Here is a 15778-nt window from a genome sequence, read left to right on the forward strand (position 1 = left end):
GTTGGAGATTATTGCCCTCGATGCCTATTTCTGCATCGGGCTTTCCCATTTCATCCTTGCCCCCACTAAAAATGGGTAAAGCTGGCACAAATTTCCCATGAACTCAAAAGCAAAATATTTCCTCCCTTGTCAATGAAAATTTTACATTTTCCACTTAAGGTCTGCCTGAATAATATTGCCTCATTAGTGTCAGGCTTTGCTGTACTTTGAGCAGTTTTACATTGTAAAACACAATTTTTCTTTGGAATGGTTGGGACAGATCATGTGAAATTATCGTACAGTTAAACAAGAGGGAAAGAAGCCATGTTGCACACCAACTAATTAGATAATCTGGAAAAAAAAGTATGTTCACATGGGTAATAAATTTCTCTGAGGCATTTACTTCAATCTGCCACCTTATCTACTGAAAAATAAAACTGCCTCTAGGTGATCAGTACAGATGAACAATATGTTAAAATTGTCTTTCCTTGTTTATTGTTTATCAAATCTAAGTTTGGTGTTCCAGGCAAGCAGCCATTTAGAGTTTAATTTATATGCATCCATTCACTTTACTGATTAACTTTTACTAGAATTTCAAGGCACAGCGATAATTTTTTTTATTTTTAACTCCACAGTGTCCAAATTACAGCACCTCCTCCATTCTCATAGCTGAGGACAAACAAGTCAACATGGATGAGTATGTGTGAAATATACTATATTTTAGGTTATTTCAAAAATAAGAGAGAATCTGCAGATGCTGGAAATCCAAGCAACACGCACAAAATGCTAGAGGAACACAGCAGGGTATCAGCCCGAAATAACTGTTTATTCTCTTCAATAGGTGCTGCCTGGCCTGCTGATTTCCTCCAGCATTTTGTGTGTGTTGTACATGTTGGAAAAACCAACATATCTGATATCTTATATCTTATAACATATCTTATCAGGCAGGCTTTAAGAGGGAAGGTGAACTAAATCAGGAAATCAGGACCAGACATAAGCAAGCCATTTTAGAAGTCTAAATAAAATGACAGAAATTTTCATTGGGGGTGGGGGGTAAGAAAAGTCAAAGTCTTGATTTTAAGAACAAGAGGACAGAGATCAGTTCTGCTATCAATACATATTTGAAGCTAACTCTAATCTGTATCACTAATGAAAATGACTGACTCACTTACCTTTGGCAGTGTGCGATACTATATCTCTGCTGAAGGCCAGTCTATCAATAAAGCCAAGGAGTTTCTCGTGAAACAAACCCACTCACTTCGGAAGCAACAGACTGCGCTCAAGTCAGCTAAGCAGCAGTGGAGGCATGACATGAGAAAAGCACAAGAGCAGGTGCAAGACCCAGAGAGCTCTCAAATTCTGCAGGATGTCTGGAAAAACCTGGATCAGGTAAGATCAGAAACGCACAGAAGTCCTATGTTGTGATAAAGGAAATTCTGCCCACTTAGCATTTCCACAATTCTCTGGGCCTTCCATGAGAAGTATTTGAATAAATTAGAATATCTTTAAGACACCAATATAAATTTGTGACAAGTTTAACCAAGTAAAGTGAGGTTCTTCCCAACATGCAAGATAGCATTTTGTATCTGATTCTCCTTTTAGCTTTACTCTTGTTGGGATTTCACACCCATTGATAAATTTTTGGTAACCTTATCAAATGATCACTATTGGAAAGTCCAATGAAAAGTGACATTGTTCATCGTTTTTATTCTAGACATCTGCTCTCATTTCTTCTAGGTATGTGCTCTTCCTAAAAGCTATGGCAGGATGGAGACTGGGACTAAGTTTGGGACTTGATTTCTCTTTCTAACTAAATACCATATGAAATTGCATGGATAGTCTTGGGGCTCAGGAAACAAATTAGCCACAATTTTTTTTATTGATTAGAAAGAATGATTGCCAATTGTGCATTTTCTGCTATTGGTGTTGTTGGATTCTGATGTTTTTGATCCAAGGTTCTTTCAGAAGTCAAGGAAGAGACATAAAACCTGTTGTTTCACAGTTTGTTTATTAAGCACCAACAAAGAAAATCAGAAAAGAAAAGTAGGAAGAGACTAGTAGCTACGAACCAAGAACAGAAAAACATGGCAGGCCAATGTGGTCAGCTCTTCTTATACCCCATAGATAAGAGACATTCCATTCAAATTTGTAAATAAGAGATACCAGAGAAGCTTCCAGTATGATACGAAGAACTGTAACCACTGGAGGACACACTGAACAATTGCAAATACATAAGTGATTATATAAAATGCAAGTAGGCATACATTGTTAAACTGCACATAAAATAACAATCATTCAGTCTACTCCAACAGTGTAAAGTAAGTAAATACTTACTTGTGTGCTTCTCCTGTTCTTCTTCTTCTGCTCTGCTTTAGGAAGCTCGGCACCTGGATGAGATGAAGTTAACAATGGAGAAGGGGCAAGCATTACTACAAAAGAAGAAAGAAAAGCTAAATCAGCTGGAGTCATCTTTTGCTGGAGGGGTGAGTTTCCTTTTGTGAGTTGGGAGACACAGAGCAGAGGGTCACCCCCTGAAACCCACATGCAGGCACAGATCTCTCATGGGAGGCAACATCTGAGGACAATTCCTTTTGCTTTAATTGTTCACTTCTCAAGACTTGTGCATTGCTGACTAGGCCAGCAGTTATCGTCCATCCCAAATAGTCCTGTAGGAAATGGTAGTGAGCAATGAACTGTTGCAGTTCTTTGAGTGAAGGTGCTTCGACAGAACTGCAGGGAGGAAGTTCTTCAAGGGTTTAAACCTGACCACAAAGAAGGGATGGCACTATATTTTGGATATGGATGGTATATAAATTGAAAGTGCAAATGCTGGGGGAGATATCCTTGTCCTTTTTGTGGAACAAATTGCAGGTTTGGGAATGTCAGGGATGTAACTGCATTGTTTTGTTAATGATTCACACTGCAACCTCTTTGTTCTGGTGGTGGACAGAATAACAGCTTAGGATGGACTGAATGACAATCATGCAGACAGCTTAAAGCTGGATGGCATCCAACTTCTTACAGATGTTTAGCGGTGCACTCAACAGGTCAAGTGGAGATTTATTAGAAAATATAAGCTCATAATGTAGCGGACAGTAAGCAGGTAAGGGTAATAAATTGTTGTCTAACGGGAAACGAAGATAAGGCATAAATGGCTCTTTCTAGTTGACAGGATATAACAAGTGGTGTGTCATAGAAATTAATGCTGGACCCTCAACATTTTCTAACTTGTGTAAATGACTTGAATGAAGGCACCAAAGGTAGGGGTGCTATTTGTTTTGATGTCATAAAAATGGGTAAGAAATCGTAAGTTATGAAGAGAGAAGGAAGGTCATTGATGATATGGTTGAAGATGGTTGAGCTTAGGCAGGGCCCAGAGGAGCACTGTTAATGATGTCATGGGGCTGGGATGGTTGACCTCTAACAACTACAGCCATCTTCTCTGGTTGGTGTTACCCTAAACATTAGAGTGTTTTCCCCTTCATGCCCAATTGACAACATTTTACCAAGTTATTTGATTCAGTTAAATGTTCCCTTAAAGGATGTGCTGGGATTGGAGAGGTTCCAGAGGAGGTTCGTAAAACATATCCTGGGAATGAAGGGGTTAACTTAAGACCATAAGACATAAGAGCGGAATTAGGCCATTCAGCCCATCGAGTCTACTCCGCCATTCCGTCATGGCTGACCCGGATCCTTCTTACCATATCCTTTGATGCCCTGACCAGGAAACTATCAACTTCCACATTAAATATACTCACAGACTTGGCCCTCACTGCAGTCTGTGGCAGAGTATTCCACAGATTCACTACTCTCCGGCAAAAAAAATTCCTCCTTACCTCTATTCTAAAAGGTCAACCCTCAATTTTGAGGCTGTGCCCTCCAGTTCTGGATACCCCCACCATAGGAAACATCCTCTCCACATCCACCTTACCTAGTCCTTTCAACATTCGGTAGGTTTCAATGAGATCCCCCTGCATACTTCTAAATTCCACTGGGTACAGGCTCAAAGCTGCCAAACGCTCCTCATATGTTAACCCCTTCATTCCTGGAATCATCCTCGTGAACCTCCTCTGGACTCTCTCCAATGACAACACATCCTTTCTGAGATATGAGGCCCAAAACTGTTGACAATACTCCAAATGCAGCCTGACTGGTGTCTTATAAAGGTTCTGCATTATCTCCTTGCTTTTATATTCTATTCCCCTTGAAATAAATGCCAACGTTGCATTTGCCTTCTTTACTACCGACTGAACCTGTAAATTAACCTTCTGGAAGTCTTGCACGAGGACTCCCAAGTCACCTCTACACCTCTGATGTTTGAAATTTCTCCCCATTTAAATAATAGTCTGCACTATTGTTCCTTTTACCAAAATGCATTATCATACATTTCCCAACACTGTATCCCATCTACCACTTTTTTGCCCATTCTTCCAATTTGTTTAAGTCTTGCTGCAATCACATTGCTTCCTCAGCACTACCTACCCCTCCACCTATCTTTGTATCATCCGCAAGCTTTGCCACAAAGCCATCAATTCCATTATCTAAATCATTGGCACACAATGTGAAAAGTAGCGGTCCTAATACTGACCCCTGAGGAACACCACTAGTCATTGGCAGCCAATCAGAAAAGGCCCCTTTTATTTCCATGCCAGTATCTTTCCTGTAACGCCATAGGATTTTATCTTGTTAAGCAGCCTCATGTGTGGCACCTTATCAAACGCCTTCTGAAAATCCAAGTAAATGATATCCACTGCCTCTCCTTTGTCCACCCTGCTTGTTACAACGTCTAACAGATTTGTCAGGCAAGATTCCCCTTTACAGAAACCATGCTGACGTTGACTTATTTTATCATTAGTTTCCAAGTATCCTGAAACCTCATCTTCAATAATAGACTCCAACACTTTCCCAACCACTGAAGTTAGACTAACTGGCTTATAATTTCCTTTCTTTTGTCTTCCTCCTTTCTTAAAGAGTGGGGTGACATTTGCAATTTTCCAGTCCTCTGGGACCATGTTAGAATCAATTGATTCCTGAAAGATCATGACCAATGCATCCGTTATCTCTTCAGCAACCTCTCTTAGAACTCTGGGACATAGTCCATCTGGCCCAGGCAGCTTATCCACCTTCAGACCTTTGAGTTTGCCTTTTCCTGTGTTCACAAGGCACAGGATAGATAATGTCCTTTATTGGCTAGTTTGCCCTCATATTTCAACTTTTCCCTTCTGTGGCTATTTAAGTTGTCTTTTGTTGGATTTCAAAAGCTTCCCAATCATCCAACTTCCCACTCACTTTTGCTATCTTATATGGCTTTTCCTTGGCTTTTATGTAGTCTGCAGCTTCCCTCATCAGCCATGGTTGCCTACCACTGTCATTTGAGGAGTACTTTTTCTGTGGAACATAGCTCAGAATCAGGTTTATTATCACCGGCAAGTGACATGAAATTTGTTAACTTAGCAGCAGCAGTTCAATGCAATACATAATCTAGCAGAGAGAAAAAAAATACAAATAATAATATTAATAAATAAGTAAATCAATTACAGTATTCAGTAAACTATATTGAATAGATTTTAAAAAATGAAAAAAACAGAAATACTATATGTTTAAAAAAAGCAAGGTAGTGTCCAAAGGTTCAATGTCCATTTAGGAAGCGGGTGGCAGAGGGGAAGAAACTGTTCCTGAATCACTGAGTGTGTGCCTTCAGGCTTCTGTACCTCCTACCTGATGATAACATTGAGAAAAGGGCATACCCTGAGTGCTGGAGGTCCTTAATAGTAGACGCTGCCTTTCTGAGACACCGTTCCCTGAAGATGTCCTGGGTACTTTGTAGGCTAGTACCCAAGATGGAGCTGACTAGATTTATAACCCTCTGCAACTTCCTTCAGTCCTGTGCAGTAGCCCCTGCCCCCCCATACTAGTGATGCAGCCTGTCAGAATGCTCTTCATGGTACAACTATAGAAGGTTTTGAGTGTATTTGTTGACATGCCAAATCTCTTCAAACTCCTAATCAAGTATAGCCACTGTCTTGCCTTCTTTATAACTACATTGATATGTTGGTACCAGGTTAGATCCTCAGAGATCTTGACACCCAGGAACTTGAAACTGCTCACTCTCTCCACTCTTGATTCCTCTATGAGGATTGGTATGTGTTCCTTCGTCTTACCCTTCTTGAAATCCACAATCAGCTCTTTCGTCTTACGGACGTTGAGTGCCAAGTTGTTGCTGCGGCACCACTCCACTAGTTGGCATATCTCACTCCTGTACGCCCTCGTCACCATCTGAGCGCCCTCATCGTCAACCAACAATGGTTGTATTGTCAGCAAATTTATAGATGGTATTTGAACTATGCCTAGCCACACAGTCATGTGTATTTAGAGAGTAGAGCAGTGGGCTAAGCACACACCCCTGAGGTGCGCCAGTGTTGATCGTCAGCGAGGAGGAGATGCTATCACCAATCTGCACAGATTGTGGTCTTCCGGTCTATCCTGCACTCTGTGAACTATACCCAGAAACTTCAACCACCTCTGCTCTGCCATCATCCCCACTAGTATCCTCCTCTAATCCACCTGGGCAAGCTCCTCTCTCATGCCTCTGTAATTCCCTTTATTCCATTGTGATACTGATACACCTGACTTCTCCGTCTCAAATTACAGTATGAATTCAATCATATTATGATCACTGCCTTCTAAGGGTTCCTTTACGTTAAGCTCCCTAATAAGATCTGGGTTATTACACAACACTCAAGCTAGGATAGTCTTTCCCCTAGTAGGCTCAAGCACAAGCTGCCCTAAAAAGCCATCTCATAGGCATTCAACTAATTCCCTCTCTTGCCATCTGGCACCAACCTGATTTTCCCCAATCTCCTTACATATTGAAGTCTCCCATTACATTGTTATTACATGCCTTTTCCAACTCCCTCTGCGATCTCAACCCCACCTCTTGACTACTATTTGGAGGCCTATATATGATACCCATAATAGTGTTTCTTTTTTTACCTTTGCAGTTTCTCAACTGCACCCACAAAGGTTTGACTTTCTTTGACCCTGTGTCACCTCTTTCTAAAGATGTATTCCATCTCTTACCAACAGAGCCTCACCACCAGTTATGCCTTCCTGCCTGTCCTTTTGATACATACAAAACAAATACAAACTCGATTCTTCTACTCCAAAAGAAAGCCATACGAATTGTAATTAAGACAAGTTAATTATGAGCCGACCAATCCACTACTTATTCAACTAAATACTTTAAAATTCAGAGATTTTGTAGATTTTAAAATAATACAAATTATGTATAAAGTAAAAAATGGACAGTTACCACAAAGTATCCAAAGATTGTTTAAAATGAGAGAAAGTCAACATGATTTGAGAGGAACATGTATATTTCAAAAACAAAGGAATAGAACAAATGTAAAAAATCATTGTATTTCAGTCAGAACATGCGTACGCACGTACACACATGCGCAAACAACTGCCCGCACAAGGCTTCACGGTCATTGTAGTCTTTCTCAGGGTAAACACACGTATAAAGCGGGCGTCTTTTTTTTTGTAAAATCAAAAATCCTCTTTGGTTAGCGAAAACAGGTACTAATGTAGGTCTTTCGTAACAGCAAGCTGTCGTAAAGCGAATGTTCGAAAAACGGGGGCCACCTGTATTCCTATCCTCACTGTTGCATGGTACAGGCAGTAATCCCAAGATTACTACTCTTGAAGTCCTGCTTATCAGCTTCCTTCCTAACTCCCTGTACTCTGTTTTCAGGACCTCCTCCCTTTTTCTACCTATGTTGTTGGTGCCACGACTTCTGGCTGTATTTGGCTTTGAGTCTATACTTATTGGACTTTAGAAGAATGAGGAGCATTCTCATCGAAACATACCAAATATTGAAAGGCCTAGATTGAGTGTACATGGAAAGGATGCCCCTTTAGAACAGAGATGAGGAGGAATTTCTTTAGTCAGAGGTTGGTGAATCTGTGGAGTTCATTGTCAGCGAAGGCTGTGGAGGCCAAGTCATTGGGTATATTTAAATATTTAAAGCGGTAGCTGATGAGTTTTTGATCAGTAAAAGTGTCAAAATTTATGAGGAATAGGCAGGAGAATGGGTTTGAGAGGGAAAAATAAATCAGCCTTGATTAAATGAGGAAGCAGACTTGATGGGCCAAATGGCCTATTTCTGCTCCGATGTCTTATGGTCAATGTTAAGGACAATGATCCTTACCTCAGCTTTGGGAAGTCTGTAATTAAAAACAAAATGACAGAAAAATTTAATAAGTCTGGCAGCAGCTGTAAAAGGTTAATGGTTCAGGTTGAAGACCCTTCATCAAAACTGAGAAAGAGGGAAAACAAGTTGCTGTAAGTAGCAGGGAGGTTGGGGAGGGCAATGGGTGGAATGGAGGAAATGTTTGTAATAAGGTGAAATGATATAGTCAGTAAATGGGCAGTGGAGTTCCTTTGTCTGTGTAATATGTTGGAATTGGTGTGCAATCTGGGGATGTGTACTGCAGACCAGAATACACAAATGAAAGGACAACAGAAGAGGGGAATGGCAAGTAAAAAATGGAAAGCCCTGATTCAGACAGAAAGAAAGCAAGTTACGTCAGGTTGGAGAATTCAATACGAGTTCTACAGGCTACCCTATATCCAGTCGAAAGATAAGGTGGTGAGCAATTGCCAAACCAAACTATGTTACTTCTTCATGTCAAAAGGGCAATGTCATGATAATCGTGGGATCTCAATACTAAAGTAGATTGGGAAAATCAGCTAGGTGCTGGATCCTGAAAGAGAATTTGTAGAATGCCGGTGAGATGGCTTTTTAGAGCAGCTCGTGGTTGAGCCCACTAGGGGATCACCTATTCTGGATTGGCTGTTGTGCAATGAACCAGAATTGATTAGAGAGCTGAAAGTAACGGGACCCTTAGCAGAATGAGTGATCATGGTATGATGGAATTTACCCTGCAATTTAAAGTCAGATGTATCAATAATACAGTGGAGTAAAGGGAATTACAGAGGCATGAGAGAGGATCTGGCCAAAATTAATTGGAAAGGAACACTGGCAGGGATGACGGCAGAGCAACAATGGCTGGAATTTCTGGGAGCAGTTTGGAAGGGATATATACATCCCAAAAAGGAAGAAGTATTCTAAAGGCAGGATAACACAACAGTGGCTGATAAGAGGAGTCAAAGCCTGCATAAAAGTCAAAGAGAGGGCATTTAATAGCACAAAAATTAGTGGGAAGTTAGAGGATTGGTAGGCTTTTGAAAACCAACAGAAGGCAACTAAAAAAGTCATAAAGAAGGTGTTACGTATTCAGGCAACAATAAAGATATGAGTTAGGCAAGGGTTATTATAACAAATAACACGTTTATTAAACACTGAAAACAAACCCCCCAAAAATAAACAAAACACTAACGTAACCGGAAATCAGCTGCTGTGCGGCAGCTTAAACAATTCTTAAAGCGATGAAGCTTAAACAGTTCTTAAAGCGATGAAGCTTAAACAGTTCTTCAAAGTAATATTGCCAAAAGTTCAAAATGCTCACAGTCCATTTAAGGGAGAGACTTTTTAAGACGATTTAAATTCTCTTTCACGTCATTTTGCTTCAGTTTCCAAAGTTGAACTTTTCCCACGAAGAATTTTACGAAACGAAACGGCTTAAAGGCACTGACCTTTCCTTTACCACACTATTCTCAATCCTTTCTGGAATCCCAGGGATTAACACGAGAATAGTCAATGAAATCCTTCCAAATAAGGATCAAACAAGGTCGAACCCGTTTCACCGTCGAAAATCGATTCTCTTCGATCTTTAACTCCCGAACTCCGATCTTCACTCTCCACTGATTCTCAACTAGCAGTATTGTAAAGAAACTGCTGGCAATGACCTTTTAAACTTCAGGCATTAGATAAAACTTCATCTTTCAACTAAACTGCGTCATCACATTAAATCACGCAGTGGCATGAAGTCAACATGGCAAATCCAGCCACGAACTGCCCCTCCTCACAGGGAGAGGTCCTCCTTTTATACCCTGTAAAAAAAAACCTGTCACATGATCTCTACTGGCGGGAAAATGACGTCACTCCACCATCACAAGACCATTACCTCAAGTCCAGTATAGCTTCAACCCCAGTCACGTGACAAGGGTACCACTGTCACGTGTCACGGGTACGTAACAAAGGAAAGATAGAATACGGATGTAAGCTAGCCAGTAATATTAAAGAGGATACCAAAAGTTTCTTCAGGTACATAAAGTGTAAAAGAGAGGCAAGGGGGGATATCAGACTACTAGAAAACAATTCTGGACAGGGAAATGGCAGGTAAACTGACTAAGTAATTTGCATCAGTCTTCATTGTGCAGTATCCTGGAAGTTCAAGAGTGTCAGGGGGCAGAAATGTGTGAAGTTGCCATTACTAGGGAGAAGGTTCTTGGGAAGCTGAAAGGTCTGAAAGTAGATATATCACCTGGAGCAGGTGGTATGCATGCCTGAAAGAGGTGGCTGAAGAGACTGTGGAGTCATTAGTAATAATCATTCAAGAATCAATAGATTTTGGCATGGTTCCAGAAGACTGGAAAATTGCAAATGTCACTTCACTCTTTAAGAAGGGAGAGAAGCATAAGAAAGGAAATTATAGGCCAGTTAGTCTGATCTCGGGGGTTGGGAATATGTTAGAGTCAACTATTAAAGATGTGATTTTAGGATACTTGGAGGCATGTGATATAATAGGCAGTAATCAGCATGGTTTCCTTAAGGAAAAATCTTGCCTGACAAATCTTTTGGAATTTTTTGAAGAAATAGCAAGCAGGGTAGACAAATTAGAATTAGAGGATGTTATTTCCCTAGATTTTCAGAAGCCCTTTGACAGTATGCCACACATGAGACTGTTTAACAAGTTAAGAGTCTGTGGTATTATTGAATTGAATTTCGGTTTATTGTCATTTAGAAACCATAATTGCAATGCAGTTAAAAAATGAAACAATGTTCCTCCAGAATGATATCAGAAAAGCACACGACAAAACAGACTATACCAGAAAATCCACATAACGTTTGGCAATCCCCAAATCCAAGAGTCCGGAGAGGCTGCTGCGTATTAATATCGTGCTACCATCTTAGCGCATTCCCCGGAAAGGAGCTCCAAACCCACCAGACAAACAAGACTACCCAGACACACCAAATCAGGAAACCAGCTCTACCACCCCACAAACCAAAAACTAAAGCTACAAGACCTACACAAAACCACATAGTTACAACATATAGTTACAACAGTGCAAGCAATACCATAATTGATAAAAAAAAACAGACCATGGGCACAGTAAAAATAGTCCAAAGATGTTAAAAGACTATAAGTTCAAAAGAAACCACCACACAGTTTCCACAAGTCCTCAGGGTCCCGATAGACTCATCATCCCACGCAGAACGGAATACCCCCGCTATGGTCTTCCACGGCGCCGCCGGACTCAGCACAAGCACACAAGACTCGCAGACACAGCACACAATGAAAGTGCCGCTGGACCCAGCCTTGCAGACGCAGCACACAGTGAAAGCGCCCCGACCACAGCAGACTCCCAAGTCCGTCGAACCTCTGAGCCTCCGACCATCCCCACCGTCATAGCCTCTCTGAGCACCATCCTCTGCCGAGCGCACTACGACGCCCCCGCCACCAGCCACCGGCAACACGACCCCGAGGACTGGGGGCCTGTTCTTCCCAGCAGAGACCCGGATCTCACAACAGCAGCAGCAACGTAGAAGGCCTTCCTGGAGATTTCCAGATGTTCCTCCGTGCTCCATTGTCCATTTTTCATCAGATTAAGATTGTGCATGGCACCCCGCTTGACAAATAACAGATATCAACTCCGGAGAGGCTGCTACAAACTGCGTCGCGCCGCCCTCTTGAAGATACTCGCATGGATAGAACATTGCTTGATTGGCAGGAGGTAAAGAGTGAGAATAAGGGGGCCTTTCCTGGTTGGCTGTCAGTGACTAGTGGTGTTCCACAGGGATCTGTGTTGGGACTGCTTCTTTTCACATTATATGTCAATGATTTTGATAATGGAATTGATGGTTTTGATGAAGATAGGTGGAGGGGCCGGTAGTTTTGAGGAAGTAGAGAGGCTACAGAAGGATTTAGACAGATTAAGAGAATAGACAAAGAAGTGGCAGATGGAATACAGTATAGGGAAGTGTATGGTCATGCACTTTGGTAGAAGAAATAAAAGTGTAGACTAATTTCTAAATGAAGAGAAAATTCAAAAATCTGAGGTGCAAAGGGACTTGGGAGCCCTTGTGCATGTTTCCCTAAAGTTTAATTTGCAGGTTGAGTCTGTGGTGAGGAAGGCAAATGCAATGTCAGCATTCATTTCAAGAGGACTAGAATATAAAAGCAAGGATGTAGTGTTGTAACTTTTTAAAGCACTGGTGAGGCCTCACTTGGAGTATTGTGAGCTGTTTTGGGCCCCTGATCTCAGAAAGAATGTACTGACATTGGAGACGATTCAAAGGAGGTTCACAGAAATTATTTCAGAATTGAAAGGCTCATCATATGAGGAGTATATGATGGCTCTGGGCCTCTACTCAATGGAATTAAGAAGAACAAGGGGTGACATCATGAAATCTATTGAATGTTGAAAGGGCTTGATAGAGTGGATTGTGGAGAGGGTGCTTTCTATGGTGGGGGAGTCTAAGAATAGAGGGGTGTGTTTTTAGAATGGAGATGAGGAAGAATTTTTTTAGCCAGAGAGTGGTGAATCTGTGGAATTCGTTACCAGAAGTGGCTGTGGAGGCTAAGTCATTGAGTATATTTAAGGCAGTAGTTGATAGATTCTTGATTAATCAGGGCATGAAAGAATAGAGGGAGAAGGCAGGAGATTGGGTCTGAGAGGGAAAATGGATGAAATGGTGGAGCAGACTCAATGGGCCAAATGTCCTAATTCTCCTAAATCTTGTGGTTTTATGAATAGGATGCTTTCTATGGTGTATCAATAGGAAAAAAAACTGGGTATCTGTCTTGTCTAACATCATTGAAGTATCACTTAATACCATGGCAACTGTCCACTTTGTAAAGGCAGGATTTTGGCTCCACAAGGACAGTGTGATTGTGACTACTCCCTACTGCTGTCATAGACTATTCATCAGAACAGTTGTCCTTCCTATGACCAAGGGTTGTCACACATCAACTACCATCCTGGATGAGGTCTATAAACTAAACACTAGACAAGCTGTATTTTTTAAGCTGTTTGTAGTGGGTCCAAGAGTGAACTTAAACATTCTAAACTGTTAGCTTTCAGATGAAGACTCGCCAAAAGTCACAGAGGGCAAAAAGGCTGTTACTTTTGATCTTACAGACTCGGATGACATCAGCAGCACTGTCAGCATTGATCTTCCTCAGCAGAAAAGTGAGCAGAACAGCAAGTATTCCCACTTCTATATTGACAGCATTTCCTCTGCTACTGTAAACATAATGCTGGAAATACTCAAATACAGAGGAAGAATTTATGGAGAGTGAAATGAAGTGTTTCAACTCAGTTACCAGAGGTCTGATAAAAGATCACAAAGTTGAAATTCTGTTTCTTTCTTCATAGATGTTGCCTGGTCTGCTGAGTATTTACAACATTTCCTTTTGTTCACTTTGGATTTTGAGCACCTGCATTGTTTTGCTTTTTGACTTTGTTTCTCCACTGCTAACTCTGATTTTCTTGTGCTATTTTGCATGCTTTCTGCTTCTATGGAATTAACTATTCTTCATAATCCTTTTAGCTTTACTTTTTTTTCCCTTTGTTGGCCTTATACCTTTACCCAGCTTTGAATAAGACCTACATCGCTGTTGGACCATATATCTAGCCTGAAAGCTGAATTAAAGCAATTTGTATTGGGTAATATGTGGGACCAAGGATACACTCAGAACAAAACCAGTGTTTGATTGATCAGGCCAAGATCAAAGACTTCTTGATGACTTTGAATTTAATTCACATGGCTCTGAAAAACATTGACTAACCAATGATTTATAATTCCTTCTTTTTTAAAAAGAGTTCACTGTTCTTTCTATTGAGGGTATGTATTTTAGTGTGATTCATAAATTCATATTTCAGTTAAAATGCAACAAAGCCTATTGGGCAGGAATAGCCTTGATTAAATATCTATGAATCAGTCAGAGTCCAGTTCATAAAACAAGAAGTTGCATAGCCTTCTATATATCACAATTCATAGGTCTGAATGTCAGTATAGAGATTTGACTCACAAGTTCTCATGTTGTGAGCTATTATTTTCCTGTGTCAGTAAATGTGGATTTGTGGTTGTCTGAGAAAGCGCTTGTTTTGATTTTAAAATTTGTTGTTTTCCTGCACTGCACTTTTTCAGTGGCTTTTGCACTTTTATTCTGCACTGCTTTTATTTCCCTTGTTCTAACAGCTAGAATAAGATAAAACAATCTAGCTCAGTGCACCTTGTAATGATTTGGTCTGTATAAACAGCATGCAAGACAAGCTTTTCACTGTATCTTTGTGCATATAATAATAAACCAATTCCAATAACAATACAAAAGTCTGAAAACATGTTCTACCAGATTCAAACCAGCTTCTGTCCCACTGTTATAAGACTATATGGTTCCCTAGTGTAATAAAATAGATTCTTGACCTTAGTCTATCTCATTATGACCTTGCACCTTATTGTCTGTTTGCACTGCATTTCCTCTGTGACACTTTATTGCTTTTCCCTTGTACTGAAACAACAATATAATCAATATGATTGGCAAGCAAAACAAAGTTTTTCACTGTACCTCAATACATGTGACAATAATAAACTAATTTACCAATTTAAGTGGGAGATCTATATTAGATAAACACATTAATTAGGGCATACAAATGTAGTTTGTACTGTTAAAACACTAGCTCACAATAGTTATTACATTAATAGCACTGTTTACTGAATTTTTATGTTTAATATTGCAGCGACTATTTATATCTGGTTGCAGTACTGTAGATTTGCAACTTAGCTAAGAAAAGCAATATATATATATCTTCATCTTTTTTTGCTTCTGCCCTGTTTTCCCCTTATTCCTATGATCATCCCATGGACTATCACTGAGTGACCAGTGATAATACATAAAGCTGCACTGTGCTTCATAGATTTGCTTTATGGAACACTTTCAAATTTACTGTCATCACACCAGACATTATTGTCAATCGCAAACTCCATGCTGAGAACCAATAGTACTATTTAACAAATGATTTCACTGAGCATCACAGTTGAGCTGTTCCTATCCTCAGATGCCATTAATGAACATGAATCAGGCTTTTGGAGGAGCATCGAAATCAGATTCAGATTTCAAGTTCATATTTATTTCTCATGTGTACATCAAAACATTCAATGAAATGTGTCTTTTGCGTTAGCAATCATCAGACCTAGGGATGTGCTGGGGACAGCCCGCAAATGTCACCATACATTCCAGTGCCAACACAGCATGCCCACATTGCTCGGCAGAACAACACAGAGCACACCAAGCAACAAGACAACAGCAAAATAAGCCCCTTTCCTCCCACACACGGACAGTCCTTCAACTCCAGATGGAAATAACCTGATAGTTTTCTCCAGTGAACCCAGGGTAGCACAACCAACTGTGGAACATCAGTTGACCAACTAATTTAGCATAGGTAGTAGTTTCCAAACAAGTGATCTTTTATAATTACCCTTTGGATAAACCCACAAAGCCCCAAACCTATTCAGAGCTATAAAGAGTTTCCCATGTTGGTGTACCCCTTGGATAAACCCACAAAGCCCCAAACCTATTCAGAGCTATAAAGAGTTTGCCTCTGTAGGTG

At 40.5% G+C, this 15778-nt stretch overlaps 1 protein-coding gene across 9 annotated transcripts in view; it reads left to right on the plus strand.

Moving 5' to 3' along the window:
- LOC140716930 (centrosomal protein of 164 kDa-like) overlaps positions 1-15778 on the plus strand; it is a 265508-nt gene that overhangs the window by 236657 nt on the left and 13073 nt on the right. For all 9 annotated transcript variants that reach the window (XR_012096388.1, XM_073030055.1, XM_073030054.1 and 6 more), the window contains 4 exons: positions 615-676; positions 1161-1368; positions 2355-2462; positions 13243-13357. Coding sequence is in view for 8 of the 9 variants with exons in the window: in XM_073030055.1 (XP_072886156.1) it covers positions 615-676; positions 1161-1368; positions 2355-2462; positions 13243-13357 (493 nt within the window). In the remaining variant the exon portion in view is untranslated. The remainder of the gene's footprint in view (positions 1-614; positions 677-1160; positions 1369-2354; positions 2463-13242; positions 13358-15778) is intronic.

This window comes from Hemitrygon akajei, chromosome 26, assembly GCF_048418815.1.
Source record: "Hemitrygon akajei chromosome 26, sHemAka1.3, whole genome shotgun sequence".
NCBI lineage: Eukaryota > Metazoa > Chordata > Chondrichthyes > Myliobatiformes > Dasyatidae > Hemitrygon > Hemitrygon akajei.